This window comes from Ursus americanus, chromosome 27, assembly GCF_024610735.1.
Source record: "Ursus americanus isolate L20-20 chromosome 27, mUrsAme1.1.p, whole genome shotgun sequence".
NCBI lineage: Eukaryota > Metazoa > Chordata > Mammalia > Carnivora > Ursidae > Ursus > Ursus americanus.
In genome coordinates this window covers 31794703-31816818 of record NC_142153.1, presented here as the reverse complement: position 1 = coordinate 31816818, position 22116 = coordinate 31794703, and the positions used below count along the sequence as shown (strand labels likewise).

Below are 22116 nucleotides of genomic sequence, written 5' to 3'. Positions count from 1 at the left end.
AGGTCTGTAACAATTAGCAAATTAGATCAGTAGTTAAAATTCTTCCCACAAAGTACACGAGTGGCCTGAATGGTTTTACTGACTAGTTCTACCAAATATTTATGGTGTAGCTAAAGCTGACGCAAACAGCCCCACAATCCTAGGGTGTGGAAAAAGGAGGTCAGTCACATTACAAGGCTAGTATAAACGTGCTTCCAAAACAAGAAAGCAAAAATTAGATGTCAGTCCCATTCAGTGACATTCATTAACATAGATATCCCTATCCTCACCCACTATACTTTCAGCCTCATTTTATATTCCTTTGTTTTAACTTCAGTCTACTTTACCACCGGTGGCTTCTTAAATTTTCCTCAGATACTCTAGTCACACACCTGCCTCAGGACATTAGCGTTTACTTTTCCTGTTTGAAACCCTCTTCTCCCACAGACCTTCCTGGACAGCTCCTTTCTCTCCTTCAGGTCTTTTTTAAAAATGTCATCTGGGTTATTCCTTTCTTGAAAAAACTGAAATCATTATTCCAATATTCCCTATGCTTCTTCCCTGTTTTGGTTTTTCCTTCTGCACTTTTCACAATCTCACATTACTTCTGCATCTTGCTTATTGTCTGTCTTCCACCTCTAGAAAGAGAGCAGAGCTTTTTGTTTACTTACTTACTTCCACAGCTCCGGCAATTAGCATACTGCCTGGCACCTGGTGAGGACTCAGGAACTATCTGCGGAAGAATTGATAAATGCGAAAGTATTGAACAAAATGTTAGCATGACGACTTCAGCAATGTATGAAAAATACAGTATGACTCAGTTGGATTTTTCTCAGGAATGCTAGTTTAAATTAGAAAAACTTATTGAAATGGCAGATAAAAAGAAACAACAAAATTATTTCAACAGATGGGGAAAAGCATGTTACGGAATTCAAAATTAAAGAGACCTCTTTAACCAATAAACCAACAGCAGCCATCACACTTAATGGTAAAACATAGCAAGTGTTTTCTTTATTATCAGGAACAAGAAAAGGTGCCCTTTTCTCATGGTCTCCACTCTTCTCATTGCATTTTACCTGACAGAATAAGCCAATAGAAAGATAAATGCAAGGTACAAATAATGAAAAGAAAGAAAGCTCAAAATTTTCACAGATAATATGATTATCAACAAATTCAGAGTAATTCACAGAATCAAAATAATTCAGAAGATCATCAAAAGAATTTGGCAAAATTTCTAGATACAAAATCAGTATATAAATACGAGTCAGAATCCCAATTAGTTACATTGTGAAATCAGACAAACTGTTTCTGAAATTTACATGGTAATATAGAAGAGCCACTAATAGCATGATGCATGTGAGGAAGATGAACAAATTGGGGGAATTGTCTCCACCACGAATCAAAACATATTGTAAGGCAGTGTGACATTGGCCCAGAGACAGACCAGGACACTGATGGAGCAGAATAGACAGCCCCCAAATACACCCAAACCTCTCGGGGTACTTGGTGATGACCGAGTATTCAGTAGAGAAAGCATCAACTCATTGGTAAATGGTGCTAGGAAATATTTATCAATGAATAAATTGTCAGTCTCATTTGTCGGTCTCTTTTCCAGAATCTGTCACTGTGTTGCTAGCCTCTCTTCTCCGTTGCTTATTTTCCAGGCTCTTTTCCTTGTTGGTTTACATTCTTTCCCCTTGACTTATCTTGGTGCACTTTGTTGAATGAGCAAAGGCAAAGGCTTGTGTTTACTTCACGATGTTTAAATGGGAGTAAATTAATCATGTATCCCCTCTTTCTAAAAAATATAGAGTATGTCAAGAACTCCTGGGCCATTGTTGTTGTTGTTGTTGTTGTTGTTTTTAATTTTTGTATTAGGGCAAGTCAGGGTATAACCCCACTAAATATCGGACAAATGCTAATGTTTCAGACTGTATTGAAAAGAAAGTCTTGTAATTCCTTTGATTTTTTTTTTTGTATGAAAGTAAAGGCATAGTGTTAATTCATTTGAGAAAATACAACTAGGAATGGATACGTATGAGTGCTTCTCTGTGTCTGCACGTAGTGTCTCCTGGATAGCATGTAAATTCCACGTTCAGTATTTGAACCAGCAGCTTTACCTGACAACCAGTGGCCTATTCTCATCTCATCTAGCCTTGAAAGTGTTTTCTGTGCAAAGGAGTCTTTATTGTTTTTATAGAGATTTTCTCAAGAAATTTATTTTCTCCAGTGCCAACACTCCGCTTACGACGCTTTCACCGAGAATCATTAAATGGAGTGGTTTCTCATTTTGAGGTGCAGTAAAAACGTGGTGGTGGGTGGCAGTTGAATCCTCAGCCTTAAAGGATGATTGTTGGGAGCATGTCCTGGGCCCCAGAGCATGGTTGCCATGGTGATTCTGAGGCTCTGCCAAGGCTGTTTCTCACTGTGGGTGGAAAGAAGCCCCCCTGCCAGCAACTATGTGGGATTCTGGCAGCTGGAGAGAAGGCTGAAATGATGCGCTCCTTCCCCAGATGGGAGGTCTGAGAGTCTTCTTTTAAATCTAATAGGCAACTCAGGCCCTGTGGAAGAGTGGAGGTAATTAGGATCTAGCCCATTACAAGTGCAAAATGTGCATGATAAGATTCTTCAAGTTTCATATTTTGAGTAAAAGCTTTACAGAGGATCAGGACTCCAACTGAAGGAGTCTAGCCTGACTTGGCAGTAAGGGAGGGTTAGAGAAATTTGTATTCGTCAATAAGGTTAATATAATTCTAAGGGATTTAAATGGCAGCATTTAAATAGGGAGTAAAGGAAATATTGCCATTTAATTTGGAGATCTTGAACTCATTCAGAAATGCCTGTTCACTCAGGGTTGTCAATTCGGGTTTACGCAGTATTGAAATTCATCTCATGTTTTTCTGAATTTAAAAGGCACTACTATAACTAATCCTATAGACTGTGACACTAATAACTACCACCATTCTCCCTCCCCTGAGATACTATGGAGTCTAAGAAAATAGGCTTGCTTGCATGGGGGTCCTAGTTTTGGTCCATCTAAACCACAATCGAGAAAATGTGAAATAAGTAGAAACTGGCTCTGAATTAGAATTCAAATTAGCAGAATTAAGCAAAAGTATTCAATGATAGGCTTACCAGTTCTTTGTTCCTGGGCCTCATTTTGATTTTATGTTTGCTTTGTTATAAGCTTTGATAAGACCAAGGAAAGGTAATTCCCATCTATGAATTTAATGTTTTATATCTTTCTTTCTTTATATCTAAACTTCTATTCTGAAGGCTTTTGTTGACTACATTAATCTGGTTTTGACACCTCACTGCCTGCAGAAGAAATCCCACATACCTATATCAAATTCTTCCAGAATAGTAGGGGAGAGAAATCACAAAGGAATTGGATTTGAAATCATAGGGCTGCTTGGGGGCATTCACCAAAATAAGGGTAACTCCTGTTTGGTTTGGTACTAATTTTGTTTTTATTCTTCTTTATTTTAAATAACCAATAAGGTGAAATTTGTACAATATGGAGAAACAAAGGATAGTTCAGAGATTTTTCTGCTATCCTGTTAATCACAACTCAAAACTGTGTTCAATGACATTCAGAGACTACACACTCTGGTCTCATCCATCTGCTAGTGAAATCTCTTCCTATCATATGAAGTGTCAAGCTGTTCTAACCTTTTCTACTTCCCCATATTGCGTGTGTGCGTGCGTGTGTGTGTCGGGGAAGGAATGTTCAAGAAATGATTTCCTGTACTAACAATTTCTGTGGAAGTGAGGACATGTTCAAATTTCTTTCTTTGCCTCTGGGGCAGATGAGGTGAGCCATAATTCTTTCAAGAAGACCAGTTCCAGGGGCGCCTGGGTGGCTCAGTCGTTAAGCGTCTGCCATCAGCTCAGGTCATGATCACAGGGCCTGGGATCGAGTTCCTCATTGGGCTTCCTGCTCGGCAGGAAGCCTCCTTCTCCCTCTTACACTCCCCTTGCTTGTGTTCCCTCTCTCGCTGTCTCTCTGTCAAATAAATAAGTAAAATCTTTATTAAAAAAATAAAAAGACCAGTTCCAATGATCAGTATTAAAATTAGCAGGATAGACCACTCTTCAAATATAAAATTACTTCATAGGAACTTTACAATTATCACATGCATCATATGTCACTATAAACATATATGCATTCTAGGGAAAGTGCACACAGATCTTCCTATGACTTACTTAAGTACAATAAATAACAATCCATTTTCCAATCTCATTTATTGTTTCTGCAGAAAGGAAGAGCCAGTTATGTAGAGAGTTTTTGAGAGGCTTCAGCATTACAAAAGGAGATTCGATCAAGCATTTCCAAAAGGAGAAAAGTAGGAGGAAATCTCTGGAGTAGGATATATGTAGTGGAGATGGGGGGACACACACAGGTGGATGGAGGGGAAACTGAGATCATCTTAGGAGTTGCTCTGAGCCTGGCAGCCCCTTACTTAGGCTTCCTTTCTTACCAGCAGCTGGTTTGGTATACTCATCAATATGTCTTATTGCAAAACATACACACTTAAACATTTCCAGTTAAGCTCTTAGAAGATATCTAGCAAGTTCTGATACTTATTTATAATATTAACAACCATGGTTTTCTGATGTCAGACTAAAAAGCTATCTTTCAAAAAACTAATGTGACAAAACTTTAAAAAGCAAAAGTGATTCCTGTAGTCAAAGTTTATTTGAAAACCATATTACAACAAAATCATAGTTAATATAGTTAAAGGTATGTCTAGTAATGGTAACCCTGACATTTATTGAGTGGTTACTCCATGGCATGCACTATTTTATGTATTAACTCACTTTTTAATTTAATTATTTAATTTAATTTAATTTAATAATTTAATTTAACTTCCAGTGTAGTTAACATACAGCGTTATGTTAGTTTTGGGTGTACAATATAGTGATTGAGCAATTCTGTACATTACTCAGTGCTCATGATGACGATTGCACTCTCGTCCCCATCACAACTTCATCCATACCTATCCCCCCTCCCCTCTGGTAACCATCTGTTGTCTAGAGTAAAGAGTCTGTTTTTTGGTTTGTCTCTTTTTTTCCCTTTGTTCATTTGTTTTGTTTCTTAAATTCCACATATGAGTGAAATCATATGGTATTTGTCTTTCTCTGACTGGCTTACTCCACTTAGCAGTATACTCTCTAGCTTCATCCATGTTGTTGCAAATGGCAAGTTTTCATTCTTCTTATGGCTGAGTAATATTCCATTGTACATATATCTATATGCCACATCTTCTTTATCCGTTCATCCACGATGGACACTTGGGCTGCTTCCACAATTCGGCTATTGTAGATAATGCTGCTATAAACATAGGAGTGCATATATCTTTTGGAATTAGTGTTTTCGTATTCTTTGGGTAAATACACAGTAGTGTGATTACCTATTTAATGCTCACAAGAATGATTTGAGGGGAATTCTTACTGTCACCTTTTACAAATGATGAAATGAAAAGAATAAAGTTGCTGAAAAACACACAGTGGGAGAGTGAGGATTTTACCTGTCCTGGTGTCTCATTTTTCAGCATCTCTCATTTTTTTCAATCACGCCCCACAGCAAGAAGTATATTTCACATTTGAGTCACTGCAAAGATAACATAAATTAGTATCTGAACTCAAAAGCCTCTAAAATAATTTGCTTTACTATATGCAGTGCATTCAGATATTGCCTAGTCTGTTCTCTTTCCCTTCTAAAAACTGCTGAGCAAAGTTCACTAGGGTTCACAATGAATAGGTTTTGACCCACTATTTTAAATATATAGCTAAAGAGAGTTCCATAGAATAAATGTATTTGAAATAAAAACTTAAGCAGATGAAATTTGACAGCAGTAAAGCCAAGACAGAATGATATGCATAGCATGTGGTGAAGATTATTATAGGAAGTCTGGGTTGGGAAGGAAGGGCTTCTGTTGGTTTGGGGGTAGAAGAGGAAGCCTTCAATGGAATTAAATATTCTCTTCTTTGTAAAAGATGGGTTTATAATTAAGAAACTTGATTTCTGTACCCTCTAGGGCAGACTGGATGTGAATGTTGACCTTGAAGTCATCTATAAATGCAAATACAGATTCCTGTAATGTTGGCATTTTTTCCAAGAATGAAAAAATATTAACGTAATATTAATATAGATGAAGAAAAAATATTAATTCCTAACTGTTTTCTGTTGGTCTTCTGCAGGGTGTTTTGAGTGCTGTATTAAATGCCTGGGAGGCATTCCCTATGCCTCCCTGATTGCCACCATCCTGCTCTATGCTGGGGTTGCCCTGTTCTGTGGCTGTGGCCATGAAGCACTCTCTGGAACTGTCAACATTCTGCAAACCTACTTTGAGATGGCAAGAACCGCTGGAGATACACTCGACGTCTTCACCATGTAAGTCACTCTAGGATAGCTTCTCGTGTGGAGAGTGTATGTTCACATTGCTGTGTGTCGAATAAATAGAGGTCTAGAGTTAAGGGAGGCAATGTTATAGATGAAGAAGTAAATACCCTGAGGTTATATACATGACTCAAAAGAACATCGACCTTTACTGTGAATCCAGGACACATACCAGAAGATCAGAAGCCAACTGAATCTGGACTTAATTTGTGTTTTAATTTAACTGTCAAGTTTTATCAAAAATTCAGTTACCAGTAAGTGGAATGCTTGCATTTCGTTTGCTCTTCTAATCTGAGGAGAGGCTGTTCTAGTAGAACGGAGCAGAGCATAGAGAACAGGGCCAGGTATAAATGTAGACGCTGCTGCTAATTCTAGGAAAATCACCGAAATTCTATGAGTGCCCTCACCTTTTTTTAATTTTTTTTTTAAGATTTTATTTATTTATTTGACAGAGAGAGACAGCCAGCGAGAGAAGGAACACAAGCAGGGGGAGTGGGAGAGGGAGAAGCAGGCTTCCAGCAGAGGAGCCTGATGTGGGGCTCGATCCCATAACGCCGGGATCACACCCTGAGCCGAAGGCAGACACTTAACGACTGCGCTACCCAGGCGCCCCTAAAAATTTTAATTCAACATTGGGTATGATATCATCTTTCTTTCCCTGCCTCACAGAAGTGATGTGGACTTCCTAAGAAATCTTGGTGAATGGTTTTTATTGACTTCTACTAACAATAAATCATAAGTAATATTGAACAGCTTTCTGTAAACATGATTTATGCTTAAAATGTACATTTCACTCATAAAATGCAAACTCCCAGGATCGCTAAACTTCATTATTTTTTATAAAGTAACTCACACATAGTCTGGAAGTAAAGGAGTTTGCTGTTCAAGACTCAGTCCCTTATTGCTTAATATTACAGAAAACAAATGTTTAGTATTGAATTTAGTTCCAAATAAATTCCCGATTCAGATCATTTATTCAGTGATGCAATGCCCACAAAAAGAAAACAGCTTATTTTGATACTATTTGATAATCCCAGCCGATAGTAGACTTTCAGTTGCATTAGCCACCATAGCATTTATGACCCCTACAACTTCTTGCATTTATGTCACACTTCTTGATACTATGCAATTATAGTATTTTCCATGTTGCTTTATTTTGTCATTCTAAGTAAATTCAAACCCTCTTAATCTATATAGACTTTTTTTGGAATAAGATGGGTTTAGAGTTACAAATCTTAGTAGTTAATATGGCTGGTGAGAGTGACTCTGCTTTTTACTCTTACAACTCCATCAAAAAAGTTAATGACATTTCTTATTTACCCAGAGCCAGTTCCTACTGAGGTGGTGTAATTACAACCAAGACCCTAATCCAAGACAACACTTGGTCAACCTGGACAACTTTCTAGGTAGAAGACAACATTTCTCCAACTCCAATATCAGAAAATGTATCATATTGCTAAATTTTTAAATAATCCCTCAGCTACAGACAGATTATCTTGAACAAGATATTGCTCACAGATTATATTTATTATTTTATTAATTGAAGTTGCTGATTTCTTTGTAAATGAAAAGAGAAAAAAGGTACACATTTCTATCAAGTAAGAGAGCAAGAATCTCCAACTTTGTGGAGTGGAGAAACTGTACCCCTGGCCAGAGTGCATAGCAAAATTTTAAGGAAAAGGAAATATTTATTTGAAATATTTATGTTTATCTAGAATACATTGGCACTTAAAATTTGGGAAAGATTGGCCAGAAAATAAGAAATATGACAAAGCAGGTGTGTGACACTGAGCACCTCTCCCAACATAGTTATTAAGAGGAGAAAGGAATTGATTACCCACTCATTTAAAAACTGAGATTATTCAAAAACAGTCCCTAACTCTGAAGTGTCAATTTAGAGCTTCATCAATGTCAGTGACTAATGGAGATGAATTAATTGCAAATTTTAAAAATCATAACCTAAAAAAACCAAAGGAATTATATCACTTTCCTCATATTTCCCAATGTAATTTTATTTTGCAAATTAGTTTTGAAAAATTACCATTATCCATTAAACTAAATTCTTTAAGCCCTTAGCAGACAGTTCATCAATTTCCATTACATTAGCTATATAGCATGAATTGATCCTTGAAAGTTTATAAATGATATTCGTCATTTGGAATATGATTGAACTACCTGAAAATGCTTTGGATTATTGCAAGTTAGTTTCCAGACATCCCTAAGAAGATGATTGCAAGGATATATTTTAATGTGATAAAACTGACATTTTCTTTTTAGTTTTATCTCAGCCCACACTGGACAAAATATGTTTTCACTGTGCATTATTTTAAGCTACCACAGATGTCCTTAAAATCTACAGATTCTCCATATTTAAGCTACATCCAAATTGCTAACTTTGGATATAGAATAGAAGTTTGTAAGAAATCATGAGTCTAATAAATGACAAGAGATGATTGTATACATCTATCAGAAACCAATGTCAAGATACTTATTTGACATTTAGACAGCAGACTTTAATATATCACAGAATTCTACTAAAGCTCTGAAGGAGTAGTGTGTGGGGGAGTTCAGAAGAGAAATCAGAGATCATATGCTTAATTTGGTACTTTTACCTTTGCTCTGTCCCATTGGAAGACTGTGAAATTAATAATGCATTTTTGGAATGCGAAAAATACCATTTTGATTGGAATAAAAACAAGTGCTCAAATTATCTCTATTTTTATATTTCAAATAACTTAAAGTCTTTATACAAGGCCTTCTGAAGCTACCAAAGGAATTCAGACTCTTTCCCTGTCAGCAAACGGTTCGTGAAAATAGAGGGAAGATATGTACCATAAACCACTAGGTACCATTGGTGCCAACTGATACATTCAAAGATTTACATACAGGTCTAGAGCAAGGAGAGATTATCCTATGAGATGCACAGGGATATCAGAGGAATAGAGAAGGTGAAGGGGAAACAGAGGGCATAAAATAACGGAATTTACAATAGAAGTGGCTGAGAGATGGATTTGCAAGCAATACAACTTGCTTGGAAATGAGCTAAGGTTAGTTTGGAAAAGAATGTGTAGGAGAATGGGAAGAAAGCACCCATTGGCCAATTTTAGTCATTTATAGTCTGTTTTTTTCTCCATAGTTCACATGCTTGGTTCAACCAAATTAGGCACTCCTGTCTCATTTCCTTATGAAGGAAAAGAAACCTGTTTGCTGAATGTGTGAACTAAAAGATAAAACCAATTATCCAAGCCTCCACTTTTCCTCCTGTGGTCGTCAGGATCTGAGGATTACTTCATTCTTTATCTCAGCTTCTCTATCTCTGTCTCACTGTCTTCTTTCTCATAAACACACACATATTTCAACATGGTCAACATCTCCTAGTCTATGGGAAGAAACGTGAATGCACAGTGAAAGATGACGATTTCATTTCACCAATCATCTGTCTAGCATGCAAAACTGACTTCTCATAAAGAAGTTTGCGTATAAATAATAAATAATACTATAAATTTCTAAATATTATAAATACATATAGGAATAATCTTCATTCTCATGCAACCTGTGTTTTGGGCATAAAATTCTCAATACCATCAGCCTTCACCAGTGGAAGGTGACCGACATGTAGCTCCTCCATCTTCAGCTGATGTCCTCCATCAAATCATTGTGTCATATTCCATTTGAGAAATGGACATCCCCGTGGAGAGAGAATAGAGGGAATTTCTCAAAGATTTTGTGACCCACTGATATATTTTTAATTATCACTCTGTCCCTCCTCCTTAACTTAGTTTCTGAAAAGCTCTTCATCCCTTTCAAGTCCATGGTCTTTCATTGGCTCCAAAGTGTTGTGACAATGAGAGTGTGGCCTCGCCCACTGCTTCCCTTAGAGGATATTCTTACACTCTGACTACAACGTTTTTCAGTTTGGCATCGCCATTCAGGCCCACTCCACACTGGCAACAGTTCACTGCTCTACCACTTTATGCTATATGATGAGGAGATCATTTTCTGATCTGTGACTCCGACTTCCTTACCTGAGAGCCCCTTGACAAGGTATTATTATGGGTTCCATCAGTTTCATTTGGCTGAGTGAACCAGAAGGAGGGTATGCATTTTACTTCTGCAGAGCAGATTCATAGAGGACAATGAAATATGGAAACTGGTTAGAAAATCAGATCTCAAACAATCCAAACCACTAATCTTGCTAAGTGACTTGGCTTCTTGTGTAACTGTCTAGAGGACTGAGCAAGAGACGTTCTTATTCACAAATACATGCCCCTGTAATTTATTAGACAGGGATTGTATTTGGGTTTTGACAAATTATAGTGAGGATCTAGGACCTGGTACCCTTGATTTCCAGAGTGAATGTATTTTATTTTCAAAGTTTAATACTGTGACTTGAACTTAATGCATCAAGAACTGAGGTTACTAGATAATGAATTCTTTGGTATTTAATGCACACAGAAAAATTAATCTCTGTGTAAAACAAAAGCAGGCAGTAAACTCAGATAAAATAGATATATTGGTTTTGCTCTCAACTTCCTATGTATGTAAATCTCTAAATTTGCTTGTAGTTCAGATGTTTATTTCCTGGAACTAAACGAAATAGAAAACAGTCATGGATGGGAATGAGAAGGATGGGAATGAGAAGGGAAAAGAAAGCAGAAATTCAGGGTAAGACAAAACCAGGTTTCATAGGCTGATAGAAATCACAACAGTATGCAAACTGCCAGGGGATTGACAATCAAACCAGATTGCTGGAGTCTTCTGCTTACAAGAATTTTGATGACCACACAAATTAGTATCGAAGCAAGGTTATTGATTAGTCTTGGAGATTCAAAAATAATTTCAATCCCATCTAGAACTTACGTTAGAAAACCATATTAACTTCCTAACCTCTGATATAATACGTAGAAAGCATCTCGTTAAACTGTATTTCAGCCAGACTAGTAATCCTCGAATGAGTGTTAAACAAACACACAAAAACACCTCACTCATATAAAACAACAACAATGAAACCAAGTATATAAACCATGAGGACTTGAGGTAGAGAGACAACTGAGTGTAGAACTGAGCACTGCTTCTGGGGTCAAACTTCCCCGGTTTGTTTCATGTGGTATCTGCCTCTTTCTACTTTCTTACCTTGGACAAATTTAACCTGTCTGCCTCTGTCCCTCATCAATAAAAGGGACTTCACTAATGCCAACTCCCTAAGGTTGTTACGTGGATAAAATGAGTTGATATTTAAAACAGTTCTAACGGGGCTGGCACCTCTTAAGACTGTGCATCTATTTAGAAACATGCTTCTGCTGCTGACGGTGGTGATGATGGTTTTGATTATGATGATGGTGATTTCCCTGAAGCTGGACCTCGATTTTAATGCCCCGTGTCATGCTTCCTAAAGTGTGTTTGTCCCTGCACATACCCTACTTACCACAATACTCTTAGTGCTGTATGATTTGACTAGAGTAGATGTTTCAGCCAAAGTATGCACCAAAAGTAGGTTTCAGACGCAATTAGAATTCAAAGATCTAATTTCTCTCCTCTTTTCTAACTTCCAGGAATACAGCAACTTTAGAAAAAAATATTTGCCAAAAAGAACATGATGATTTCTTTCAAATAATGTTTGAAAGGGTATCTGGTAGAGGAAAACTTGCTTTGCTTTTTGTGATTCAGAGAGAGATTTTGGTTGGATTCCAATTTATAGGGAAATAGTTTTTGATTCAGTGTAAAGAAATTTCCAAAAGTCAAGAGTTTTCTAAAGAGTACTTGGTCTGCCTTGGAATGTACTGATTTGCCTGAGAATGAAAGTATTCAGACAAGGCTGGTAATGAACTTCCAGTTCTGAGATGCTTACAACCTATAATTCACTTGCTAAACCTTAGTCTTTACTCAAGAGCAGCTATCTTAGTGTTTTTGCCTGCTTTTGCAAATTCGGTTATTGTGAATAGCAAGCATGGAAATATATTTAGAATTTATTGTATTTATTATATTTCTATGTTTTTGTTTTCAAATATGCAGATATCATTTTTCAGGCTAATCTTTTTTTCTGATTTGCCTTTTAATGAATTCACTCATTCAGCAAAAATTAGTGGGTCATACTATGTGCCAATTACTATGCTAATCCTTAGGGATTCAGAATAGAACAAGACAGATTGATTTTCCTCAAACACTGACATGGGAAAGATATGTTAGCAAAGTGCCATCCACATCAGACTAAACAGGTAGAAATCCAAGAAAAGTAGAGTTAGTAGTTGAGCTGATTTCCAGGATGCATCAGGTTAAGAAATAGAGGGAATGGATCTGTCATAATGACTCAATTTAAAACTCATATAGTCTACATTATACCATTTGAAAATATATTTTATTACATAGTGACTCAAACCTACACAATATAATCAATAAATATTTTTAAATTATAGAAAAAAAGAAATAGAGGGAATAGATGTACTGTATGGTGACTAATATAACATAATAAAAAATTATTATTAATAAATAAATAAATAAATAAATAAATAAATAAAGGAATGAAGAAGCTACACTAATTAGTTCTGTAGGGCATCGGAATTAAAAAAATATATCAAATGGACCAGAATAGAGAGAGTAAAAAGAGAATTAAGTATTTAAAGTAGTTTTAAGTACATTTAAAATTATGTCCCTATTCATACTTCTACCAAAAGACTTTCAGGTAAATTGAAAATTTTAAATTTAAGAATAAACTAATTTATAGAAGCTAGAAGAAAAATAGATTAAGATTACATATATCATGGGGCAAGCAGTAACTGAGAAATATAAGATATTACAAAGGAAAATATATATGGATTTGATATAATATAAATTAAATTTTACTCATTGAAGTATTACTTTAAAAAAATAAAAGACCAAACTGAGAAACATATTTACCATGGACATGACAAGAGGTCCTAATTTTAAGAAAGGCAGAGTTAATTCAACAACAAAAGGATACATTTTGCAGTAGAAAAAAATGGCAAAATATAAAAACATTATTTCATTGAAGAATACAAATGATTAGTAGCTTGTAAATACATGGTTATCCACACTACTAAACTAAGAAAGTTAATTAAAATTATACTATTATTTTTACTGTCAAATTATCAGAAAAATTAAATGATAATACCTGGTATTGAGAAACAGAGAATATGCCCTCAAACTTGTTATCAATGCATTCTTATTTTGGTTCAGACTTTCTGGATACCACTTTGACAATACATTCCCTACAAAGATTTATCTGAAATGATCATTATTACCATGCTGTTTGTAAGGGTGATGTATTAGCTTCCTATTGCTGCTGTAACAAATTACAACACATTTAGTGAATTAAAAAAAAACAAAAATTTATTGATTGGGGTTTTTTGTTTTGTTTTGTTTTTTACAGTTCTGGATATCAGAAGTCTGAAATGGGTATTATTGGGTTTATTGAAGTAGGCTGAAATCAAGGTATTGGCAGGATTGTGCTCCATCTGGAGGCTCCAGGGGAGAAGCTGTGTTTTTACTTCTTCCAGCTTTTAGAAGCCACCTGCATTCCTTGGCTCGTGGCCCCCTCCCATCTTCAAAGCCAGGGCTTTGTAGCATCCTCAGATCTCTCTCTGAATCTGACTCCAACTCTTCTGCATCTTCCTTTCATTTATTAGGACTTGCAATTATATTGTATAATATATATTATATTATATCCTGTCAACACAGGATGACCTCCAAATCTCAAATTATTAATTTAATAATATTTTCCAAGTCTCATTGACCAGGATAACATATTCATTGGTTCTGGAGATTAGATACAAACATCTTGGGGGAGGGGGCATTATCATTGAATAAAAGTAGTAGAGAGTTGGTAAAATATATTGTGATACCTTCAAATGGTAGAATGTGCCATAATCTTTTTCAAAATGTTGATAAAACTATATAACATTTAAAATATTCATAGTATATTGGCCAAAAATGAAGTTTGTAAAGCAGTATAGAATAATCATAACTTTTGGAATTAATTATAATTCCTATGGGGAAAAAAACTGGGAGGGTAAGCAGTGAATAATCTGATTCTGGATTTAATTTTCTTTTTCTCTACAATGGACGTATATTGTTTTTAAATCAGTAAGACAATTGTTTGTAGAAACACTGTCAAATTTTAAAGTTCACATTCAGAAAGGAGGTTAAGTACTTTCATGAATTCCTTAAGCAGTAGGGGGAAAACGCAACAGTAGTAAACAAGGATTCTTATGGAATCTGCTTTTTCATCCTATTATGGACACAATCAGTGACTTCATGATTAGAGGGGTTATTCATGCATTTTGTTGACCTATCATTAACAGAAAACTCATTTTTATAGACAAGAAGAATTTAATTTTTCTAATGTCCTATTCAAAGTTATTTGTTAAGTTTATATACTGCATGTTGATAAAAGAGTACTTTTGTGAAAGAGGGATTCAAGCCAGTATGATAATGTCAGATATATCATAACTTAAATATATTGATGATTTAAAATTTTTAAATGCATTTTGGAACATAACATTAGTAAATGTCCATCCTCAGATTGTTTGAAGAAAACTTTATGTAAGCATATTTGAATGTCTGGAAATGTCAGTTACATATATAGGTTGTGGCAGGCTAAATAATGGCCCCCAAAGATATCCAGAACCTCATTCCTGGAACGTGAAACTATTACTTTATGTGCAAAAGAGACTTGAAGTTGTGCTTAAGTTAAGGGTCTGGAGGTGGGACACTCCCTACCTCAAGACAGTGGGGTGATATATTCAAATTACTGAACAAAGGAAACTGCCAACCAAGAATACTGTTATCTGCCAAAATTATCCTTCAAAAATGAAGGAGAAATGTAAAAATTTCCCAGATAAACAAAAGCTGAGCGATATCATCACCGTTAGACTTGCTTTACAAGAAATGCTAAAGGGAGCCCTTCTAATTTGAAATGAAAGGATGTTAAATGGGACAACTGGATATTCACTTGCAAAACGGTGAGATTTGACCTTTATCTTACACTATAGACAAAAATCAATTCATAGTAGATGAAAGAACTAAATATAAGACCTAAAATTATAAAAGTCCTGGAAGAAAATAGAGGGGAAAACTTCATAATATTGGTATTGGCAATGATTTCTTGGATATGGCACCAAAGCACAAGCAACAAAAGCAAAAATAGATGAGTGAGACTACATTAAATTTAAAAGCTTCTGTGCAGCAAAGGAAATGCTTAACAGGGTGAAAAGGCAACCTACAGAATGGGAAAAAAATATTTGCAAGCCATACATCCAATAAGGAGTTAATATCCCAACTATATAGGAACCCCTACAACTCAATAGCAAAAAACCAAATAACCTGACTTAAAATGAGCAAAGGACTTCAATAGGCATTTCTTCAAAGAAGACATACAAATGGGCAACAAGTATATGAAAAGATGCTCAACATCACTCATCATCTAGGAAATATAAATCAAAACCGCGATGAGATACCACCTCACAACAGTTAGAATGAAAAACAAACGAAACAAAGTATGATCCAGCAAGCCCACTTCCAGTTATTTGTCCAAATGATTTGAAATCAAGATCTCCAAGAGAGATTTGCATTTCCATGTTAACTGCAGCATCATTCACAATAGCCACATGTGGATATTACCTAAACGTCCATCCACAGATGAATGGATTAAAAAAAGGAGGTTTATACACAGAATGGAATATCATTAAGCCATAAAAGAGAAGGAAATTCTGTTATGCGCTCCAACATGGATGAACTCTGAGGACATTATGCTAAGTGAAATAAGCTAGTCCAAAGGACAAACACGGCATGACTCTACTCACATGAGGTACCTAACATACTCGAACTCATAGAAACAGAAAGTAGAACGGTGTTGGCCAAGGGCTGGGGAGAAGAACAGGGAGGTGTTGTTCACGGGGTTTAGAGTTTCAGTTACACAAGATGAACAAGTTCTGTACACTTGCTGTACAGCACCTGTGATTATGGTTAATACTGTGTTGTACACTTAATTTAAGAGGATAGGCGCATGTTATGTGTTTTTTGCCTCAATAAAAACTAATAAAACATGGATATTCTCCATCACAACTGTGAAGATTCCAAAACAGCTTCAAGTACTCTCGAAAATCCTGATTTTTTCTTTTTTCTGAAGTTGAATAGGATATATATAACTCTGAGCTGGAGAATCTACTCACCTCCTACTCAGTAATATACTGGTTTTAAGTGCTTAGGAAGAAGCAGCCATTTCCCAACTTTGAAAAGAAGTTATTTATGCACTAGCAACTTGTCTGCATTACTGTCGAACTACTGTCTTCTTATAGCCTGTAACGTACACGTGCATTAGATGATATCCAAGTTTAAAACCGTCCTTACAGTTACAGAAACACTAAAGAGGTAAAGAAAGTAACTGTATGAGTTTCTTGGGTCTGCCATTACAAACTTGGTGGCTTAAAACACAGCCTTATTCTCTCCCAGCTGGGGAGGCCCGAAGTCTAAAGCCAAGGTGTCAGCAGAGCTGCACTCCCTCCTGAGACCCTGAGGAAGATTCTGTTCTTTGTCTCTCCCAGGCTCACTGGTTGCAGGCATTCTTTGATTTGAGGCCCCATGGCTCAACCCTCTGCCTCCATCTTCGCTGTACCTCCTCCTTTTCCAAGGGTCTCTCTCAAAACTCCCTTGCCCGTCTTTCATAAAGATACCTGTGACTGCCTTTAGGGCCCCCCTGAGTATTCCAGGATAAGCTTCTCCTCCCAAGACCTTTAACTTACACCATGGACACCATAGAAGGTAAAATTCACTCTTCGCCATATAAAGTAATATCCAGAGGCTTCAGGGATTAGGAAGTGAATATATTTGGAGGGAAGCATTTTTTTTTAACCTACCACAGTCACCAATGTTCTTTTTTGCTCTTGCAACAATTGCTACCTATAAAAGCTTTTTCTAAGTATGAAAACATTAGAAACATCTAGCAATGTAAAAGCACAGTAAATATGCCTATATCGTTCTTTCTGGAGGCACTTTTTTTTTTTTACATTTGCATAGCACTTTATTTCTTTTTAAGTTTTTATTTAAATGCCAGTTCATTAACATATAGTGTAATATTAGTTTCAGGTGCACAATATAGTGATTCAGCACTTCCCTACAGCACCCAGTGCTCATCACAATGTGTACTCTTAATCCCCTCCAAAGAGTTGTTTTTTTTTTTAATAAGTGATGTTAGGACAACTAGACAACCTTTTTTATTTTCTTTCTTTCTTTCTTTCTCTTTCTTTCTTTCTTTCTTTCCTTTTCTTTCTTTCTTTTTTTCTTTCTATTGTTTTTACTTTTGAACTTAACTTTATAAGTAATATATGAATACCTGGAGTTTTGTCCAAACAAATTCCTGACATCATATCATGTCACCTCAAAACACTCCAATATGTGTCTCCAGAAGAGGACTTTTAGAACTTAATATATGAATAACGCTATTATAACACTGGACAAAATTAACAATACCACTTCACTCTTTGATATTGTAACTAATATGAACCTATAAAATATGGATGATGCTAACCTCCCCAGCCCCCACAGAGGCATCCATGTCTGAGAGTTTTCCAGTGTTATAGACAACCATTTTGAAAAAGATAAAATTAGATCCAATTTGTGCACTACCCAAAGAATAAACACCAAATTGATCAGAAGATCCATTGTAATAAATGGAATGATACACATGCTAGAAGAAAACATGGGTGAATTCCTCTATAACCTGAATATAAATAAAGGCTTATAACTATGACTAAAATCCCAGTGTAATGAAAGAGAAGACAAATAATTTTGACAACATCGAAGTTTTTGTTTAAGTTGTGTGGCAAAATGCCATAAGCAAAGTTAAAAGACAGATGGCAAACTAGGAGAAAATATTAGCAACATGTGTTATAGGTAAAAACTAAATATCCCTAATACACAACAAAAGTCTTTTTAAAATTGAGGTGGAAATAGGATCACAAATCTTATAGATAAGTGGGCAAAAGACATGACAATTCACAAAAAGATAAATGTCCTCATGATCATATAAAAAGATGTTCCATTTCACTCTTACTAAGATAAACAGAGCAAAACTATGATACTAGTTATCACCCATCAGTTAGCAATAATTCAAAAGCTTGACAATATACTCTTGTTGAGCCCGTGGAGAAACAGAGTCTCATACATCGCAGTTTGGGATGCAGAAATGGTACAACCCTTACAGAGAGGAATTTGGCAGTTTCTAACAAAGCTACATGCCTTCCCTTTTCAACTCCTCAGTCCTCCCACCCTAAAGATACACTATCAAATATTTTGATACATTTGCGCAAGATTATTCATTGCAGTGTTATTTATAATTGCAAAATATTGATAACTACCTAAATATGCAAGCATAGAATATGGAGTAAATAAATACATATATACACTAGGATTAACATGCAGCTGTTGGAAAGAATGAGGAAGATCTCTGTGAACTGATATGGAGTGAAAGGATATTATTGTTCGATAAAAGCTAAAAAGCTATTATTGATGCAAAAAAGCATATGTATATGCTACCTTCTATGTAAAAGTGAAAAGAAAACAGGAATATGTACACACACATACACACACGCTTGACTTTACATTAAAAAACACAGGAAGGATAGAAAGGGAGCAATGAACAAGAAACTGGTTGGAAGGGATAGGGGAGGTCATGACCCTTCTCTGGGGGTATTTTTTTTTTAAGATTTTATTTATTTATTTGACAGAGAGAAAGACAGCCAGCGAGAGAGGGAACACAAGCAGGGGGAGTGGGAGCGGAAGAAGCAGGCTCCCAGGGGAGCAGGGAGCCCGATGTGGGGCTCGATCCCAGGACTCTGGGATCACGCCCTGAGCCAAAGGCAGATGCTTAATAACTGAGCCACCCAGGTGCCCCTCTGGGGATATCTTTTTATACAGATTTGACATAAATTCTCTATGTTCAAAAATGAAATTAAGTCAATGTTGATGGGATAGGGGGACCTAAAACTGAAACAAACTGAAACAAATAGCTCCCCATTGCATTTCAAATAAATGCGATAAGCACAAAAAGGGAAGAAAAAAGAATAAACTAATCCAAGTAATTTAGGAACTCAATATTTGACTGTATACTTTTAGTCTCAGGTGGAGGGGTAGGGGAATTGCAAACATCCTGAATTCTTTTCAAGTAGGTTTGGTTTTTGTAATACTTTGGATGAAATAATTCTGATATAATTTTAGATTTATTATGAATTGGACAAAAGAATATATGTGTTATTCTTGGGAATTAGGATTCTCACTAAGGAAGAAGGTCATACAAATACGGAGTGAGGGAAGGCAGCAAAAAAACCCTGTGGGAATAGATTGGATTTGGAAATATCACTATGAACTTGAGATTTCTAAAATATATGTATGTCTGATATGCAGCTGTATGTGCACATTATACATAGATAAATAGATACGTAGATACGTACGTGTTTATGTCAGTGTATATATGAAGTGTGTGTGTGTACACATGCATGTATTTCCTATCTTGGTACGCTGAAAAGACCAAGAGGCAAAGACACCACAGCAGCAATGAGTAACCACATCTTGGTCTCCAGTATGCCCATTAAAAGAACCAGGGCTTCAGATGTCCATCAATAGATGAATGGAAAAAGAAAATGTAGCGCATATACACAATGGAATATTACGCTGCCATCAAAAATGAAATCTTGCTTTTGCAACGATATGGATAGAACTAGAGGATTTTATGCTAAGCGAGATAAGTCAATCAGAGAAAGACAATTATCATATGATCTCACTCATATGTGGAATGTAAGAAACAAACCAGAGGATCATAGGGGAAGAGAGGAAAAAATGAAATAAGATGAAACCAGAGAGGGAGACAAACCATAAGACACTCCTAATCATAGGAAACAAACTGAGGGTTGCTGGAGGGGAAGGGGATAGAGGAATTGAGTAACTGGGTGATGGACACTGGGGAGAGTATGTGTTGTAATGAGCACTGGGTATAATATAAGACTGATGAATCACAGACCTGTACCCCTTAAAAAATAATACATTATATGTTAATTAATTGAATTTAAATTAAAAAATTAAAAATTAAAATAAATATATGCACATTAAAAATAAAGAACCAGGGCTTGGCAAAGAGACACCTAATTTGGGGGTTGAGAGAGGTATGTACAAAGGGAGCCTCGGTCCTCTTGTTGTGTGAGAAAGTAAGGAATACTTTACAAAATATGATGGACACATGTCACAAGGATATAGAAGTCAGCTTTGGGGATGCCCAGTGGCCAAGTCTAGAACAAGTTGAGAACCAAAATAATTAGTAGAGTAGTGGCTTACAAACATTTGAAGAAAAAAGCAGACAGCCCTAGTCCATATCATTAATAAATAGACAAACAGAAAAACTAATAAAAAGGGGAAAAGGGAGGGCTGTTGCTTACGTCAGAATATCTAGTGCTAAATGGTAAACGTGAATGAGCACTGGCCGTTAGGAAATGAGCACTTTGTTAACGCAGGAGGAAGACTGGATTAGTCAAGCTCCATCACTGACTGCTAACACTGGCAGGAAGTTTTAATGTAGAACAGGATGTTTGCCTCTTCACAGATCACTTATTAGTTACAAGGGAAACAATAGCAATGGCACAGTACAGAAATTAGACGTCGTCTTGGCTACATGATACAAATCAGCATCACTCCTGAGGGGCACGTGCACAGAAAATCACCCTTATTGCATTCCAGCCATGAATGAGGAATTGGAATCTAATCATGAGGCCACATCAGACAAACTCAAAATGAAGAACGTTATATCTAATAAAGAGAGAGTGGGATTATACTCCTCGACAGCGTCAATTTCATAAAGACAAAGAGGCTGTGGCTGTGTTCCTGGTTAAAAAAAAAGTAAAGACAGGCTGCCAATAAATGTAGTACTTACCCCTAGACTGGATCCCGCATTGATAGAGAAGATGCCATGAAGTTCATCGTTGGGTCAGTGTGGGTAAAACTGGAATACAATAATAGATTTGACACAAGTATTTTATCAATGTTAGAATCCCTGAAGTCAATGGGGCGCCTGGGTAGCGCAGTCGTTAAAGCGTCTGCCTTCGGCTCAGGGCGTGATCCCGGCGTTCGGGGATCGAGTCCCACATCGGGCTCCTCCGCTAGGAGCCTGCTTCTTCCTCTCTCACTCGCCTGCTGTGTTCCCTCTCTCGCTGGCTGTCTCTCTGTCACATAAATAAATAAAATCTTTAAAAAAAAAAAAAAAAAAAGAATCCCTGAAGTCAATAAGTATACTGTTGGAGAATTTCTCTATGTTCAGATGTAATTATTCAGAGACAGAGAGAAACACAAGAAACAATAAAGTAAATGAGGTAAAATATGAGATAGATAAGGGAGGTATAGTTTTTCTTCATACTATTCATTTTCTGCAACTTCTTTTATAAATTTGAAATTAATTCTAAATTAAAATTTAAACATATTTTAAAATATGTCATTTTAACCTGAAAGTTTTATGAAGAAGCCCATTGAACCAAATTCTTCAAAGTCCCATCTGTAAGTTAAAATCCTCAAATTCTTTCACAGGCATGATAAGCTTACAAGTTCACATCATCTGCCTCATTGCCCTCGACAAGTAAAATTGTGTAATATTTAGATTTCAGACAGTGAAAATCAGTCACTAAAAAATTGCCCTGGTACAGTGAATGTTGCAGGTTCTTCTTATTCTTTTTATATGCAAC

At 36.2% G+C, this 22116-nt stretch overlaps 1 protein-coding gene across 2 annotated transcripts in view; it reads left to right on the top strand.

Moving 5' to 3' along the window:
- The window catches only part of GPM6A (glycoprotein M6A), a 330493-nt gene that overhangs the window by 278024 nt on the left and 30353 nt on the right, over positions 1–22116 (top strand). For both annotated transcript variants that reach the window (XM_087856497.1, XM_087856496.1), the window contains exon 2: positions 6184–6376. In XM_087856497.1, the coding sequence (XP_087712623.1) occupies positions 6184–6376 (193 nt within the window). The remainder of the gene's footprint in view (positions 1–6183; positions 6377–22116) is intronic.